At 42.7% G+C, this 18,408-nt stretch overlaps 3 protein-coding genes and 1 pseudogene across 3 annotated transcripts; 3 read left to right on the top strand and 1 right to left on the bottom strand.

The window, feature by feature from the left end:
• Positions 1-636: 636 nt before the first annotated feature.
• On the top strand, positions 637-786 carry LOC136468351 (U1 spliceosomal RNA; annotated as a pseudogene).
• A 2,144-nt stretch (positions 787-2,930) lies between these two features.
• LOC136464584 (universal stress protein PHOS32-like) lies at positions 2,931-5,217 on the top strand. The gene is made up of 4 exons (XM_066463534.1): positions 2,931-3,601; positions 3,717-3,826; positions 4,690-4,808; positions 4,900-5,217. Exons 1-4 carry the CDS (start codon positions 3,424-3,426, stop codon positions 4,988-4,990), a joined length of 498 nt encoding a protein of 165 aa, XP_066319631.1. The 5' UTR covers positions 2,931-3,423; the 3' UTR covers positions 4,991-5,217.
• Positions 5,218-7,197: 1,980 nt separating this feature from the next.
• Positions 7,198-7,866, top strand: LOC136466188 (uncharacterized). Its single transcript, XM_066464626.1, has one exon. The coding sequence runs from the start codon at positions 7,198-7,200 to the stop codon at positions 7,864-7,866; it is 669 nt and encodes a 222-aa protein (XP_066320723.1).
• Positions 7,867-8,886: 1,020 nt separating this feature from the next.
• LOC136464583 (D-cysteine desulfhydrase 1, mitochondrial-like) lies at positions 8,887-11,918 on the bottom strand. The gene is made up of 10 exons (XM_066463533.1): positions 11,667-11,918; positions 11,450-11,515; positions 11,150-11,344; positions 10,963-11,073; positions 10,603-10,694; positions 10,024-10,113; positions 9,856-9,913; positions 9,671-9,784; positions 9,394-9,491; positions 8,887-9,285 (listed from the first exon to the last, which is right to left on the bottom strand). The coding sequence occupies exons 1-10, from the start codon at positions 11,916-11,918 to the stop codon at positions 9,081-9,083; spliced, it is 1,281 nt and encodes a 426-aa protein (XP_066319630.1). The 3' UTR covers positions 8,887-9,080.
• Positions 11,919-18,408: the final 6,490 nt, after the last annotated feature.

The raw sequence follows: 18,408 nt of genomic DNA, 5'->3' as shown, positions 1-18,408 counted from the left end.
TAGCTGTCTTCGAATACTGCAACTAAACCTCTGAAATACCTTAGATTCTGAGAAGAAGCACCTCTGAAACTGAACCGAGCAAGGCAAGCTTGACTCCTTTGGTGCAAGTGCCAGCATGCTTGCTCCATTTTATAGGTGTTAAGCATCGAGCAAGTGCGTCTTAGGAGTATCCGCTAACACTCGGTTTCGTATTGTACGAGATTTTACTAGGAAAAGTTCGCGAGAATCCACATGAACATTCAGTGAAGAAGTAGTCCAGCTTCCATGCAGGACGTCTTGAAATTTGTGGTCCCCGGGCTGCAATCGCAGAACCTTGGAGTCCAAGGAAGTTGATTGAATCACTACATGCTTCAGTCACTGCATGTGGCTAATTCATCACTACATGCTTCGGTTTGATGTCTAACCGAGCCCATGTTTAGCAGAACCATTGCAGCCCTCAGTCTGAATGTGTTCCTGTCGGCCCAACAACAGAGGCCCATGTACGTACGTCTCCTTGTCTCGATAGCCCACGAGAGCTCAGCGGCAGAGCACAGAACGCGTTCGTTCGGTCCGAGCCTTTAGTACCACCTCGCCAGCCGAAGACAGATGCGCCATGAACTCCCACTATAAGGTGAGCGCCCCGTGCGCCGTTCCTCCATATTTACCTGGACGGGGTCGACGGGCGATCACGAAGGCCCGTGGCCTGAGTCAGTGGCCCGCATTGCACTAGGCGGGTACCATCTCCCCAAGTGGTAGAGTGGACGTCATAATGTGTGGTAGAGGGGGTACGCGTTCGCGCGGCCCCTGCCAATTCTGAAAAATTATTTTTTGGTCCCTAGTGGATAATGCTTTGGCCTTATCAGCATGGTGTGGCGTGCGCGGGGGGTTTTTTGGATCCTTGGTGCTTTTGCGCTGCGATCCAGATTTGGGTGTCGGCGGCCCGCTGCACATTAGGCCCCGTTTAGATGCGAAAGCTTTTGGCTCTGTGTAATTAGTTATTCTTTTTATCTATGTTTAATGCTTTGCGTGTGATGGGGAATCTTGAAAAATGGCCTTAGGCCTTGTTTAGATTGAAGAAAATTTCAACCTGATGAATAGTAGCACTTTTGTCTTATTTGGTAAATATTGTCCAATCGTGGACCAACTAAGTTCAAAAGATTCATCTCGTGATTTCCAACTAAACTGTGCAATTAGTTTTTTTTTTTTACCTACATTTAATGCTCCATGCAAGTGGCTAAAAATTGATGTGATGGAGAGAGAGTGAAAAAACTTAGAATTTTGGGGTAATCTAAACAAGGCCTTAATCTACGTGCTTGGTTTGTGGTACCCTCGTTTTTTTTATATATTTTTGCTTCTGCTGGTACCCTCTTTTTTTATATATATTTTTGCTTCTGCTGCTCATCAGTCAACGTGCAAAGTTTGTGTTACCATCGTTTTTTTTTTCGTTTTTTTGTTTGATGCAAACATCTTTTTTTTTCAGATATTGTTTGACGCCAATCATCAGATATAAATAAAACTTTAGAGCAAAGCGGAAATCCCTGACCAAAAAGATGCTTAAGTTTTCCTAAAAAAAAGATGTACTTGTCGTCATTAAGGGCAGTCCTAACCCATAGTTTCTATGGGTAGTGTTCAAGAAAAAATAGAATAGTAAATGTCTATGGAAATGAACCTTCGCAACCATGTTTTTCATAGTAGTTTCTATGTAAAGAAAAATTTAATGACCTCATACATGTATCATAGAAAGAACATTGATCAAGTGCGGCAAGCAAGGACGGAGCTTAGTAGAGGTGAAATTGGGCTCCGGCCCCTGCTTGCCTTCGCAAAATCATGAAGGACTAGTAGTAGCATGCTGATGAAGACTAAAATAGATAAAGCCTAGTAATATCTGAAAAGAGGTAGCAGAGAGAGCGAGAGATGTAGGAGTAGACAATACTGTAGCGTTTAGCATTGAATTAGCCCCTTAATATTGGGTCACGCTCCGCCACTGGCGGCAAGGGACCGCACGGGAGATGTATGAGCACCGGCGACGCCTACGCCGGCGAGGAGGCAGCCAGCAGCCCAGCACCCAGGTCAGGCTCGGTGACTCGGTGTTGCCTTTGTCAGTTCGCCGGACACTCGGACAGGGTCTGTCGTCTCACGTTCCTACGGCCAATGCACCGAACGAGAGCCAACAGAATTTCCGACAAGTCGTATCGGGGCGTTTGCTGGGCCAAACCACGGTCCAGTTATCTAAGAACTACCTTATGTGGAGGCCCATTGAATGGTTTGGTCCACGTGGCCTTGACATGCGTCGTCTCTCTTCTTCATCTCTTGCCTCGTGTAGCATGAGACCGCGCCTGCAAAGACGAGGTGCTAGTGCTACCGTGGTGTTGAATCACTGCACATGACACGTGTCAGTATCCATTCCCCATTGGTGCGTGATGACTAGCCAATTCTCGGATAGTTGAGTACACAAGTCGTGCAAAGGCTGGACTTGGAATAAAATCCTTTTCAGTTTCAGCTAAAATATCCTCGGATCAGCAAGTACCTGTCATCCATACGTAGTTACGTACGCACTGAACAAGTCCTTTCCACGCATGTTTTGATCTGTTTATTTATGCTCTCTTACTTGCCGGGACAAAGCTGACCAAAGCAGATAGGCACGACCCTTCAAGTTCAAGACGATCACTGAACAAGCAAAGCTTTTGCCTGTAGGGACTAGGTAAGAAGCGAAAAAGATGGCCGGGTATACGATCCCATTCCAGCACCAGCCTATAAACCCCTACACCGGCCGGCCCACAGTTTTGCTTCTGCTAGCCTCAGCAGAAAACAGCTACGGGTAACGATACCGTGTCGGGTTCTCCGTGTAGAACGAAAATCAAATGAATAATGAGGCAAGCTATATCTGTTAAGAAAGCGAGTTTCTATTTTGGTTTTTGGACACCTCTCTCTTCTCGTCGAATTCCATGTGATTGCCCACAGGAAAGAGACATCAGTAGCCACTGACAACTCATGAACGACTGCTAACTACACTTGGAGCAAGATAACAGCCGGAGCTTTACTAAAACTTGGACCAAGCCATCTTTTCTTGGGCTTTCTAGACAAGTAGAGAGCCTTCTGGACGTTAAGTGTCATCATAGTACGTCCAGCTGGCAATGCCCTCCCAACCGTCAGAAACCGACTCGATCATCTTCACCTCAATCCTCAAGGAATAAAGCTAACCTAGGCTCCTACGAGTAGTGTCTCAGTAGGGGATATTTGGCTCGACCCCAACAATCTTAAACCTGTACGACAGTACGAGTACTCCAACTCAGAGCAGAACCCGAACTCTTCCCAGGAAAGCGCTATATATAGCTTGCCTCTGCGCCTCGGCCTTCCTGCACCACCTTCCTTTTCCCTCCCAGCTTCAGCTTCACACCTCCACAGCCTTCCTACACCGGCAAGAAACTCGCAGCAGGTCTGGGCATGGCGGCCGAGAGGCGCACCATTGGCATGGGCATGGACTACTCGCAGTCCAGCAAGGCCGCCGCGAGGTGGGCAGTCGACAGCCTGCTTAAGGCCGGCGACAGGATCATCCTCGTCCATGTCCTCCCCAAGGGGGCGGACGCTAGCCACAAGGAGCTCTGGAAGAGCACCGGCTCGCGTAAGTATCATTGGGTTTTCACTTCTGCTGGTCTCTCTCTTGAGTTCAGACTCTTCTCCATCGCAAAGATTGTCAACTGAACCGGTGTTTCTGTTCCTCTTTTTTTCACCTGAAGCTTTGATTCCTCTACCGGAGTTCATGGAGATGAACGTGCAGGCGAGGTACGGGTTGAACCCTGATAAGGAGATACTGGAGATCCTGAAAGCTGCATCCAAGTCCAAGCAGGTAATATCTCTACAGCAGCTACTATCTTGTTGGCGGAATTTTCTGTTATATGCGATAATGCAGTTTGTTCACTCTTTTTCAAGGGTTCCGCTAGATGATTAAGCTAGAGAATGAAATTGTACTGTTACATAAAAATTAAAAACAGAACGCATAGTTTGCAACGGATACAGTCCAAAGTATATTTGTATAGCGCAATAGCAAGGGCTATGGCCTAAATTTCACACCTAATGCTACAGATCTGAGTAATATAGTTAGGATTCCATCAGAATTGTATCCAACAAGGAAAAAAAAAAGAAGAGTATTCAGTCAAATTCTCATATAGACTTGTGTTGTCGGAAGTCAGGTCAATCATCATGAGACCATAATCTCGAATTTAATCAAGTTTACGGTAGCTGGCTAGCTGCTATATGGTATTTTATATCATAGCTTCCCTAAACATCAAACTAGATGAATCATTTTCAGACATTACTGCCTCCTGTATTATCGTCTAATAGTGTGAATCCCTATGTGAACCAATCATGACAAAACAATGTGCCAAACACTACCCAACTATTAAACAACCAGCAGAATTAGTAAGGGTACTGAGTGAGCAGCTGACATATGAAAACATCGTTTGCCCATACAGCCAATAGAGCTCTCCATGGCAGTCCCTTGAGATTATATGCACAGCTTTGTCAACCCCGCTTTTTATGTTTTGGTAAGGCTAAAGGCAACAGCCAAACATTGTAAAAGGTTACCTGTCACCTGCCTTTCATGGCTCCAACTATCTACAGAATTATTTTTCTTTTTGGAGGCAACAAAAAATAATATTGTATCCAAATATGCTGTTTGGTAAAATTTTGCTTCTATGTCGGCTTGATCAGGTGGAAGTACTAGCAAAGATTTACTGGGGTGATGCAAGGGAGAAACTCTGTGAGGCGGTAGATGATCTCAAGTTGGACTCCTTTGTGCTTGGTTGCAGAGGCTTAGGGCCACTGAAAAGGTTAACATCTAACCTCTCCTCTGTCAAGTGCTTAGTCTTTGGCTTAACACAGCTCCCTTAATTTTTTACATTTCATTGGATCTCAATGCAGGGCTCTCCTTGGAAGTGTCAGCAACTATGTTGTCAACAATGCAACATGCCCGGTTACAGTGGTGCGCGGACCAATTGGATCGAGTGCCTGATCTTTTCTGCTTAAAGGTGGAACTTTTGTAGTGCAAGGATCATTTAGTACAACTGGGTTGACCTCGTTTGTGAAATGATGTGTTAGCTCTGGTGATTAACTTAAGTGTTATTACTTGACATCTGTTGTCCAGTCGTGATATCTGTGACTTTCCCTCTGTTAAATCTTATTTATATGTTTTTCGTTGTGAAATTATGTAAGAAAAAGTATACAGGCCATTTGAATGTGTCAATGGTGATTCTGCTTTTTTTTTATCTATGTGCGTGACAAGGCTTCACCTACTAAATATCAATGATTACTTCACAGGATTCTGAAGAATGAATGACAACAAATGTAGTTGCTTTTTTGTATAAGTTATTGTGGTTCTTAACTGAGACTCACGAGATACGGGAACCAATGAAAAACAAGGCGCGTTTCCGCGCTCGCCTAGGCGCGCCCAGGTGCAAGGCGGAGCCTTCCCGCGGGGCCTAGGGGTGAGGCGCACCTCTAGGCGCTGGGCGCGCCTCCGCGGAGTTCCGCGGCGCCTGGGCGGCGAGTAGGCGGAGGAGGCGGCGCCTAGGCGGCGGGAGCGCGAGCGCGTTTTGGCGGGCGGGACCAGGCGGGAGCGCGCGCGCGAGAAGCCGGGTGCGCGGGAAGAAAAGAGCACGGGTGGTAGAGAGGATTAGAGAGAGAGAGAGATACACACAGTGAGAGAGTCAAGACCCGAGCTCGCTCGCCGGCCCCTTGCCTCCGACCCGAGCTCGTCGACCCCTTGCCTCCGACCCGAGCTCGCTCGCCGGCCATCTTCTCCGTCCGTGCAGGCCTCCCCGCCGGCCCCGTCCGCCCCGTCCGCTGGCCCGCCGCCGCCCCTGGAGCTCCCGTGCGGCCCCTCCTCGCCGGGCCGCTACCGGTGGTGACCTTCTCGCTACCCCTGGTCCCGCCGCTCGGGAACCCCAAGGTAAGGTGAGGACGTGAGGTCCGCCCGCCCCCTGCTCCTCTCTCCTCTGCTCGGCTGTGCTGTACTGCTGTGCTCGTAGTTAGTTAACTGGATGAAGAGGTTGTGCTGTACGTGAGGTCCGCCCGCCCCCTGCTCCTCTCTCCTCTACTCGGCTGTGCTGTACTGCTGTGCTCGTAGTAAGGTGAGGAAGTTTCATTGTGTTCATGAAGGTTCATAATTTAGAAATCTGCTGGATGAAGAGGTTGTGGATTCAATATTGGTTAGAGCATCTTCTAAACTGCTGGATTAGTTTTCATGAGAAGGGGAATGAAATACTCAGTGGCTTTTTATCTAAATTTATAAGTAGTGCTGCAGGACTAATTTCACATGCCTCTGCTGCTCTTCATGTAGAATGTCGGTCCAACAATGTGCTCCTCAAACTGAAACTGGTGTTACATCTCGGGAGGAGGTGAATGTCCTGAAAAGGAATTAAGATGATGTTGGATGGGAGTATGGGTTTCTAGTGGATGCAAACAACAAGGACAAGGTGGAGTGCAAATTCTGTGGTCATCGGAGCCAAGGAGGGGTCCATCGGTTGAAGGAACATGTGGCCAATGTTGGAACAAATGCGAAGAAATGCAGGAAGAGCACACAGGAGGCTAAAGACAAGTGCAAGAAATCACTAGAAGATTCAAAAAGGAAGAGGAAGGAGCAGGTTGTTCGTGAACTAGAGCTTAGAGAAGACGTGAATGTTTCTCGGGTTGGAACAGAGGATGATGAAGTGACTTGTGTTGGAAGTTCAGAGCCTCACAAATTAGGACCCATTGATAAGTGGACACGTGCTATTGATCCTAAAGCAACAAAATCTAAGTCTTTGAAGCAACAGAAGCTGAACAAGGAACTTTGGAAACAAAGAACACATGAGGTGCATAAATATATTGCAAGATGGACATATACACATGGTAATTTAATATTATGCATTTCTGTTTTACATTTCAAATTTGAATACATGCCTGAACTACACACTAATTAGTTAATTACACTTTTTTGTATCATATGTAGCCATACCATTCAATGTTTGTTACAATGATGAGTTCAAGCAAATGTGTGAAGCAATTGGACAGTTTGGTTCTGGACTTGAACCTCCATCTCTGCGTGATCTGCGAGAGAGTTTGCTAGATGAAGAATATGCAAGAACCAAGAGTTTGCTACAAGAACGTGAGGCTGAGAAGGTGAAGAATGGGTGCTCTGTTATGACTGATGCTTGGTTAGATAGGAAGAGGAGAAGTATAATGAACCTGTGCACTAACTGTGCTGATGAATCCAGTTTTGTCAGCTCAAAAGAGATGTCAGATGTGTCACACACAAGTGAAGTCATATTTGAACTAGTGGACAAAGCAATTGAAGACATTGGTCCGGATGATGTGGTGCAAGTAGTGACAGACAATGCTTCTAACAACATGGGAGCAAAGAAGCTATTGCTTGAGAAGAGACCAAACATCTTTTGGACCTCTTGTGCAACTCACACAATCAATTTGATGCTCCAAGGAATTGGCAACATGCCACGGTTCAAGAAGGTGATTGACCAAGCAAAGGCATTAACCATATTTGTCTATGGGCACACAAGAACATTGGAGTGCTTGAGACACTTCACAGAGGGGAGAGAGATAATAAGGCCAGGAGTGACTAGGTTTGCTTCAGCTTTTCTCACTTTGAACAGCATACTAGAGAAGGACCAACTAAGAAAGATGGTGGTTCATAATAGGTGGGACACATTGAAGGATGTGAAGTCAAAAAAGGGAAAAGATGCAACAGCAACAATATTGAGTCCAACCTTTTGGAAGGATGTGAAGCTGTGTTTGAGTGTTTTTGAGCCATTGGTCAAAGTTCTTCGTTTGGTTGATGGGGATGTGAAGCCATCAATGGGTTTCATATATGGAGAACTACTGAAGGCAAAGTGAGACAACTGAAGCTCAAGGTTTTCTGTATGAGGATGGAGATGATTGTGCAATAGTTGTCTATAGAGATGAGGAGATGGAAGGTACAGGGATACCTTGGTCTGTTATTGGAGAAGCAGTAGGAGCAGACCAACAATTTGAGCTGCGTAGAAGTGCAAGAGTGAGGCTCCTTTATGAAGGAGAAGAATTTGACTCCAAAGAAGAAGAGTTTGATGAAGATGAGGATGAATATATGGAACCCTATTGAAGAAGATATGGCAGTGGGGCTTTATCATGTCATGTTTATCTTTTAATTGTATCTTTAACTTATGAACTTGGAACTCCTGCAGTCTGTGTGCCTGTGTGCCTGTGTTCTGTATTTTAAGAACTGAATTATGTGTTGTTCTGTACCATTTAATTTTCTTTGATGCTACTGTTATCCCTACATGTTTGTGGTTTCAAATGGCTATCATTTGCTGCTGATAATGTCTAATGGATAGGAAAGGGCTAAGATCATTGAGATAAGTACCTAACCTGCTCTTTCCTATTTTAGTATAACTTGTATTGTTCATATGGTCTGCTGTCCATTTATATTTAACTACTGATATGGTCTGTTCTCCACTTGTATTGCTGCAGGACATCACATTTGTATTGTATCAACTATCAACTATGAACTAAGCATGAACATCGCTTTTCTATCAACTAAGGTATGTCTATTGGACCTTTTCTTTTTTTATAAAATTCACTCGGCTACTATATTTATATAATTTATTTAGCTATATATGCTGAGATACAAAAAATGTCAAAACGCCTAGAAAACGCCTAGGCCTGCCTAGGCGCGCCTAGGCGCTAGGCGATGGGTCACCGCCTAGAAACCGCCTAGCGCCTAAAAAAACATTGACGGGAACCCTACAGGTTGGTACTTGGTAGCTGCTTTGTTGAGGGCGCTAAAGACCTACTGATAGGCATGTCCTTGTAGTAGAAAGCAATTTCCAAATTAGAAGTTCTTATTACAAACAAAAACAAGGTTGCAGGCAGAGAAGACACGCAAACCTCAACATAAAAATATTTATTCCAAATGGCAGAAAGATGTGCTTTATTCTTAAATTGCATCAGTGCTCTATACAATGCGAACCATCTATTCTGCATTTTCTTGCACAAATGTAAGAGTAAAAACTCTATGATGAATACAATGTTTGCAAGAATGAGCCATCATGGAAGCACATGGACCATATTAATCAGAACATCTTACCAGTGCCATCTTTACGTGGAACAGAATCTTCAAGATCCATTCTGCGCCAGCTCCCAGCCAAAGATGACAACTGGTCAGCCTTATCATACAACCCAAGAAGACCACCTGTGTGGATAAACAGAACTTTTCTCCCTTTCCACTTGGCTGGATTGCCAGCCATGTCTTTTAGCAATCCATAAACTGCCTTCCCACTGCATTAAAATGATGATGCACGTATTTTTATACAGTTTACGACTAGCAAATACCAAAACATAGACCGCATGCCAAATCTATTTCATTGATTCAGACATAGGTTGCACCTGTAGACTGGATCAAGGACAATGCCTGTTGCTGCAGCTATGTCTTTGACAAACTTAAGCTCCTCGGCTGTGTTCATGGCGTAGCCTAATCCCTTAGCCTGTCAAGGAGAAGTTAAAGAGAATGTCAAATGTTCATTGACCGTTGCAAAATTTTGATTATGAAATGTAGTTTACATATTTAAAACAAGTTGAAACAAGGCACTGCAGATGAACTTTTTGGAGTTAGCACACCAAAATGATTTACCAATAAATAATGAAAATTCCAAAATGTACTTACATTTTCGATGCTAACTATATCATGCGAATCCAAACCAGAATTAAGTCCATCAATCAGGCCTTGGGCATAGTCATAGAAGTATTCAGGATCATCACAAACAGAGAATGCATGGACCTATCCACCGAGAGGATATTAGTCTAGAAAGTTCAGTGCCAGATAATACAACAAACAAGGGTAGATCATACTTTTGTATTTAAGCTGCTCAATCTGGATCCTAAAGCAAGGCCAGCAATGGTTCCACCACTGCATGAAGTTAAATATTATCCAGCCATAAAGTGATGCCTTGCAACTTTCAGAATCTAGGCATGACAAAATAAGAACTGCACACACAAAATTACCCATAAGAAGTATACCTGCCACATGCAACAACGATATCATCAAACTGAACATTAGCAGATTGCTGAATTTGCTGCTCGATCTCCCTTATTGCCTCAATATATCCCCTGAACAGTAAGATTCATAAAGATCAGGCTGCACTTTCTAAACTGAATTCATTTATAAAAAAACTGACATGGTATGTGCCAGACTATTTGAAGTACAACCGTTTACAGCATGTAATCTTGAATTCTTATTATTTTATTATGAAACTCTGACTCAAGGTCCATAATAAATTATGTAATATTTACACACAAGGCAATTTCTTACATTCCACTAGCTAGCCAGTATACTGCACTACACCAACATTGAAATGTCTTATGTCTTATGCTAATATTGAAATGTCTTATGTCTTATACGTTATCACATGATTCAACATGTAATCTATACATATCCCGTCGTAGCATAAAGGCCAACAAATATTACAACAAAACGACGACGGCCACCATTCATGGATACTAACCCCTGAGGTAACTTCAGATTATTTAATAAACACCAAAATGAAATATGCAACCATGAGTTGCTCTTGGCAGTTAGCACTGAGTATAGAATAATACCAAGTTCCCAATGAGTTTGATCCACCAACAGGAATCACATATGGCTTCCTCCCTTCTTCCAGAAGCCTTTTTTTCAGCAGATCAGCTAAAGCCTACACCAAATAAGTCCATGTCACACGGTTAGAAATTCCCTAGTCCAAAAAAAAGAAACTACGACAAGTGTCAGTGTACAGTGGCAAAAAGCACAGTTTTTATTTACTTAAGTATAAGCTACTTGATTGGTTCTCTAGAGAAGTGACTAATCATGCATGAATGACAAGTAACACCACAGTGGAACAAAGGCATTGGTTACTGATGGCCATGCAGAAACACAATAAATGTTCACACCAATAACATAATAAAACATGAAGAGGAGCTTACCACACTGCCAATTTTTCCGTACTCTTCTTTTGACACAAGATCAATGTGTGCCCCAACTAGTCTCTCGACAAGGAGATTGCCAACCAAACCAGGGTCCTTATCCACAAGAAGCTGAAAATGTTCCACCAAAACCAAATTATGCCAAAGCATTCTACAGATTTCACATCACCAACAACACAAAATTGACCTTGGAGGTACGTAGTATCAGGTAGCAATCAAGATTGAGATACTTCGCAGCCACAGCTGTGGCGCGGCAGTGGTTGCTCTGTATACCACCAACAGTAATAACGCAGTCTGCCCCTTGTGCCACAGCATCTGCCATCAAGAACTCCAGCTTCCGGACCTTGTTTCCACTCAACTGCATGCCTGATAAATCGTCTCGCTACAAATCCCCAAAAAGTACCGTGTCAGAAACAAAAATGTCAAATTAACATATATTGCAAGTTTTCAATTGAATTTTAATGGGAACTGGGGAGACTGGTTGCACCTTGATCCATACTTCCGTGCCTTCCGGCAAATTGGGCAGATTCCATTTGTGAATCGGTGTTGGGAACTGTTTCGATTTGAAAGCATAATTCACGAGTCACACGAAAGTGATCAACTCAAACACGGAGTTCAAGTCAATTCGAACTAATCTGAAGTTATGGATAGAGCAGGTAGCGGTCAAGCAGTGGGGCAGGAATAGATGGGGAAGGGAAGCTTACATGGCCGAGCGAGAAGGTGTGGGAAGGCATGGGGGAGAGGTGTGTGGCCCACGCCGGCGGCGCGTAAGGCTTCTTCGACAGGAAGCCCCCGATCTGAGCGGTGGCAGAGGAGAAGGTGGAGGGAACTCCGACCACCCCGGTGGCGGTGACTCCGGCCATCCCGGCGGCGGCGACAAGACTCAGGTGGCGAACGGCAGCGAAGCGACAGAGGAGTGGGAGAGTCGAAGTGACGGTCATTCCGAGGAGGGCCATGGAGAATTGACGTTTCCACGACCAGAACTCCAGAAGGCGGCCCGCACGCCAGATGGGCCAAAACCGGCCGGGATCCGGCCCAACTATAGGCCTAAGGGCACGATTGGTTTGCGGTCTACCGTGAAACAAAATTTGTTCGTGATCAAAGTTTGAGAGCATGGCCAAATTTTGGCAAACTAGTTTCGTCAAAGGGACACATCTACAATGACAAACATAAATCAAATTATGATGGATTCTAATAAAACGTGACAAACTCTTTTCCAGTAAAAAAAGCCGATCTATACCTTTCTCCACTGTAGAGGCATCTGATAGATTTGATTAGAAAACAGTAGACTATGGTGCACTTGACCAACAAAAGATTATAAAAGCATTCACTTGTAAATTGTGAATTGTTTAGAATAGAAAAGTCAAGGAAAGTATGGACTACAGGACTGTTATAATCTAAGCTAGAGGTTTCGTTTGAAAAAAAACTCCCTCCATCCAGAATAAAATACAATTCTAATGCATTAACAAATTAAAGTATATTAAATTTGAAAAACTAGATATGAAAAAATATTAATATTTTATCGTGAGATATATTTTTGTTTTTACCTATTTGACGTCATAAATGTTAATATTTTTATCTATACCTGGTTAAATTCTAGATACTTTAACAAATAATGCATGTAAAATTATTATTATTTAGCAAATAATAATCTTAGCTAGGTCATTAAAGTTGGTCAATCTGTTGGATTACGGAATCTGCTGAAGTGACTGCATTGTCTACAAGTTAATATGTCTAGATCAGCTATGAAGTTTGTGGACAAAAAAGTTATCTATAAGTTACTTTTTATCTATAAGCTATTAATGTTTGGATCAGCATCAGCTAGAGTTATTTATGGCACCCTGCAAAAGGGACGCACTGGTTTGGTCAAACACGTGTACGAAAATACCAAAGTCTAGTCATTTAAAACACAAAAAAAATGACATTATTAGGAAACCCTGTGCTGGATTCGTAAACAAATCAAAACGAGACAAACTCTTTCTCCAGTAATAAGATGAGAGAAAGGTACGAGTCAGCTTTGATAAGATATCAGATGCACCCATTGCACAACAAACAAGTCAACGTTACATTATAATGCGTCGTCAAGAAGAAAGATGAAAAAAAAAGACGACGACGACGAAGAAGAATCCAGCAGCTCTCCATCCTGCACCGGCCACGACCCACACGTGCGGTCGTTGCGCCGCAGCTGCTGGCTGCTGCTAGCGACACTTCCACCACAACCATGTTCAAAACTTCAAACCTTCACAGGACACTGACTAGACGGTCCACAGATCTACACATCCCTCGTGCCCTGGTGTCAGTGACAAAAGTTCACAAACCTAGCACGCCACGCCTCCGCCTCCGCTCCTGCTAAACGAGGCGAGGCGTCTTTTTGACTCCTCGCTCCTTCTCCGCTTTGTCATCTCACTCCTCTGTCTCTGCTTAGCGGCGAAGCCAGAGAAACGGGAGTAAGGGTGTGTTTGGCAACTACGTGAAGAGACATGGGAATTAGCGTGGCAGAGGGAATTAATGAAGAAAATTGATTTTTAATTTTAATTTCTTGTTTGGTCCGTGGAGGGAAATAATAAAAAAGAATTGAAGAGGGAATCCATGTCCTCTGTTTGATGTAGAGGTATTGAGGGAGAAATTCAAAGGCAAAGCATGATAGATGGTGATGATACTTTTTTTTATTAAGAATAGTAGGTAGCGAGCTCGTGCATTGCTATGAGACAACTAAATCTTTTGTATTAAAAACACATGGATCGCACGATAAGATAACAATACTGTTAAATTAAATACCGACGTTAAAGTGACATTTAATTCAAAAAGCAAAGTTCGTGAAATTAGCACAGTCACGGAGAGCGCGGCGTCGTAGGCTCACAACTCTACTATATAGACTTTTTCGTGATATGGCTAAGATAATATTTTATATCGGCATAAAGAATTCTCCGATATCCATTTCTTTCATGCGCCAATAAATCCATAAATAAGTTCCGCTGCATCTCCATATAATCCTATACACATAGGTTCGAGTATATATGTAAATATTAGTGCTTGTCATATGGATAATACTGTGTGTCTTAAAAAATCTCTCATAAAATTTAAAAACAAAGTATGTTATACTCACCGTATAAATATGTGTGGCTTTAGAACTATTCCACACAGACATATATTATAGAATAAGGTATCCACTTGAGTTATTTGTTCTAAGATGTTGAATTATGTGTTGTAATTCTTAATTTCGATATATTTTTCAGGTCAAGGCAACCAATGGTGATATTTTTCTTAGTGGTGCATAATTTTATGGTGCACCTCTTGACTATCTGAGTAAGGATAAGTTAGCACTGCAAAGGCTTAGAAAAGCTGCTGAGAAGGCCAATGTTGAGTTTCGCTCCACTATGCATACTAAAACCTATGTCCCCGTTTATCATTGCCGATGCTTTTGATGCAAAACAATTCAATATTATCATGATCAGATATAAGTTTGAGTCTCTTGTGAGCAATCTAATAGAGGGACTCTCGTTCTGTATGTGATCTGTCTCAAGGATATTAGCAGGACGATGGACCCATGTTGGAATGTCGCACAAAAAAGTATCCACGTTTTGTCCACGATTTATTTCCCATGAATACATGCGGATACTATGATGACACTAACTACACCAAATAAAAGATTAGAGAGAATTTGTATTGTCTCCAGAAAGATTTATTTATTAAGTTTTTTAGACTCTACAGGTAGTTTTGAAATATCTATTTGCATGTCTTACCCCGTATCCTGATTCAAAATTTTATAGTTTAATTAGAATATTTAGGTGATTGTATATATATAATATTCAATACAAGAATAATCTATGCATGATCTTCTTGAAAGATTTCTGCGGTGTAAAATAATACTGTTAAATTAAATACCGACGTTAAAGTGACATTTAATTCAAAAAGCAAAGTTCGTAAAATTAGCACAGTCACGGAGAACGCGGTGTCGTAGGCTCACAACTCTACTATATAGACTTTTTCGTGATATGGCTAAGATAATATTTTATATTGGCATAAAGAATTCTCCGATATCCATTTCTTTCATGCGCCAATAAATCCATGAATAAGTTCCGCTGCATCTCCATATAATCCTATACACACAGGTTCGAGTATATATGTAAATATTAGTGCTTGTCATATGGATAATACTGTGTGTCTTAAAAAATCTCTCATAAAATTTAAAAACAAAGTATGTTATACTCACCGTATAAATATGTGTGGCTTTAGAACTATTCCACACAGACATATATTGTAGAATAAGGTATCCACTTGAGTATCTATTCCAAGATGTTGAATTATGTGTTGTAATTCTTAATTTCGACATATTTTTCAGATCAATGCAACCAATGGTGATATTTTTCTTAGTGGTGCATAATTTTATGGTGCACCTCTTGACTATCTGAGTAAGGATAAGTTAGCACTGCAAAGGCTTAGAAAAGCTGCCGAGAAGGCCAATGTTGAGTTTTGCTCTACTATGCATACTAAAACCTATGTCCTCGTTTATCATTGCCGATGCTTTTGATGCAAAGCAATTCAATATTATCATGATCAGATATAAGTTTGAGTCTCTTGTGAGCAATCTAATAGAGGGACTCTCGTTCTGTATGTGATTTGTATCAAGGATATTGGCAGGACGATGGACCCATGTTGAAATGTCGCACAAAAAAGTGTCCATATTTTGTCCACGATTTATTTCCCATGAATATACGCGGATACTATGATGACACTAACTACACCAAATAAAAGATTAGAGAGAATTTGTATTGTCTCCAGAAGGATTTATTTATTAAGTTTTTTGGACTCTACAGATAGTTTTGATATTTGCATGTCTTACCCCGTATCCTGATTCAAAATTTTGTAGTTTAATTAGAATATTTAGGTGATTGTATATATATAATATTCAATACAAGAATAATCTATGCATGATCTTGAAAGATTTCTGCGGTGTAAAGACATCTTCGTTTTTCATGCATGCCCGTACTAACGCTACGGTAAAAACAAAAGGACTATATCAATTAAAAAATAAAAGCAAAACTCATGCTCAAAGTCAAAGAGATAAATTATGGATGCTTGAATTTTGTTATCCATTATCTACCGGCGTGCCTATAAAATAGACTGAATAAACAATTAAATATAGATAAAAAACTAAATTAATGAAAAGATCATTGCAAGACATCAATCGTCTCATAGCTTCGGACAATATCGCAAAGCTACTAAAAACTGTAACCGTGCCCTCACCTCAAACATTGTCCAGATAAATGGATTACAATGAAAGAAATGGATATCGGAGATTTCTTTCTGTCAATATAAAATATTATCTTAGCTGCATCACAGAAAGGTCTATAAAGTAGAGTTTGTGAGCCTACGACGCCGTGCACTCCATGACTGTGTTAAATTCATAAACTTTGCTTTTTGGATTAAATGTCACTTTAATATTGGTATTTAATTTTTACAATATTGTTATCTTATCGTACGATCCGTATGTTTTTAGTATAAATTGTTAGTTATCCCGTAGCAACGCACGGGCACGCTACCTAGTTGAATATAAAAGGAGAGAACTGACTGCATTCGTACATATAATGTACGTCAGTTAAGATTTTGTTTAAATTAACTTAGTCTGCGAACTAATAGTAATAGCTAAATGTGGCATATATCGAATTCTTTTAACCATCGCTTGTGTGCAGAAGCGAAAAACATCCCAACCGCGCTTGCCCTAATATGAGTATTGTGTTAAATTCATAAACTTTGTTTTTTGGATTAAATATCACTTTAACGTTGATATTTAATTTTTACAATATTATTATCTTATTGTGCGATCCGTGTGTTTTTAGTATAAATTGTTAGTTATCCCGTAGTAACGCACGGACACGCTACCTAGTTGGATATAAAAGGAGAGAACTGGCTGCATTCATACATATAATATACGTCAGTTAAGGTTTTGTTTGAATTAACTCAGTTCGCGGACTAATAGTAATAACTAAATGTGGCATATATCGAATTCTTTTAGCCACTATTTGTGTGCAGAAGCGAAAAATATCCCAACCGCGCTTGCCCTAATATGAGTATTTGAAGTAATAAACCTTTGAAGAACATCAACGTACCTCCCTTTCAGAGATTGGGTTGAATCCAACCTAGAGTCTCGGAACCCTGCATCTTTTCCTGGACGGGCTTCACTTCGGATGCGCCGGTAGCAATATCAACGATCTCCGATCGATGGACCAAGTCGTATGGATCCCCATATAATGGCTCAGACATGTAGATTTTGTTCTCCTTGTACTTTGATACACTTGTTCCACTAAAGCTTTCATTGAAATGTTTAGACACGAACAGTATCTGATTACCGATATCTCTCACCTTGGACCATTCTGGCGTACGGTCATGGAGGTTGCACTTGTAGATCGCGCTGTTGTAGGTGAAGCTCTGTGTCTCGTGGAACGTGCTCACCATGGTACCCATAACGTGTGGCTCACCGTTTGATTCTAGGTAGCTGCGATGGTAGAGCCCCGCAGGTGGTGACAACGATGGCAACAGTGTCGCGGTTGGAGTAGCGCCGGTGACGTTGCTACTGCAGATGAAGATTTCTCTAGTGCAGTCAATCGCTAAGAACTTATCTTGACAGTGGACGGATGGACCCCATGGAGAACTCTAGTTTGGTGTCGAGCAGCGTCCATGCGCTGTCGACTCTAACTCGGCAGAACGCGACCTCCGTGGAGCACACAAGCATGGCCATGGCCACGCACTCGTGGTCGACGGCGTCAGGCGGCGCCGAGATCACGATCTCATGGAAGAACACATCCCTCATGTCTTCTAGCTTGATGGCTCTGCTTGTGGCATCTACGTCCCTGTAGTCGTTGGTGGGATGGAGGACCCACCGACCGTGGACCATAGACACGTGTTCCGATGAGGACGCCGTCGTGACGTGTTCGCCTGCTGACGGGAGCTCAACGCGGAGGGCACGGGCACCGGCGAATGGATTTAGCAGCGTCACGAATGTCGCCTCGTTCATGAGCGCCAGCCACCCACACGAAGAGCCGCACGCCACCATGCCACGCACATCGGATAGCGTCTTGGACAAGACCTTCTTCTCCGGGACGCAGTAGAAGCCGACGCGGTCCGAGTCAGGGTCGAACGGGAGCAGCAGGAGCGGCCCGAAGGTCGTGAACGGGACGGCGGCGCGCCATGGGGAGCAAGCGGATCGGAAGGACGCCGCGTCGTGGCCTGACCGCGAGACGCTGCCCGATGGACTCGAGGAGATCCTCTGGCAGGCCGGATCTCCAGTTAAGGAGAGGTAGGGACATTCTCTTGGAATTGGGAGGCTGAGCCATGGAAGACAGATGCCATCAACTATGGTTCACGCAAGAAATGGTATCTGATATCTACTGTCGTGATGGATCATGGATTGGGGAACGGGGATATGGGGAAATGATTCAAAATGAA

This window comes from Miscanthus floridulus, chromosome 7 (assembly GCF_019320115.1).
Source record: "Miscanthus floridulus cultivar M001 chromosome 7, ASM1932011v1, whole genome shotgun sequence".
Taxonomy (NCBI): domain Eukaryota; kingdom Viridiplantae; phylum Streptophyta; class Magnoliopsida; order Poales; family Poaceae; genus Miscanthus; species Miscanthus floridulus.
Note: the sequence above shows the minus strand (reverse complement) of the source record. Positions and strands in the feature narration are given on the sequence as shown.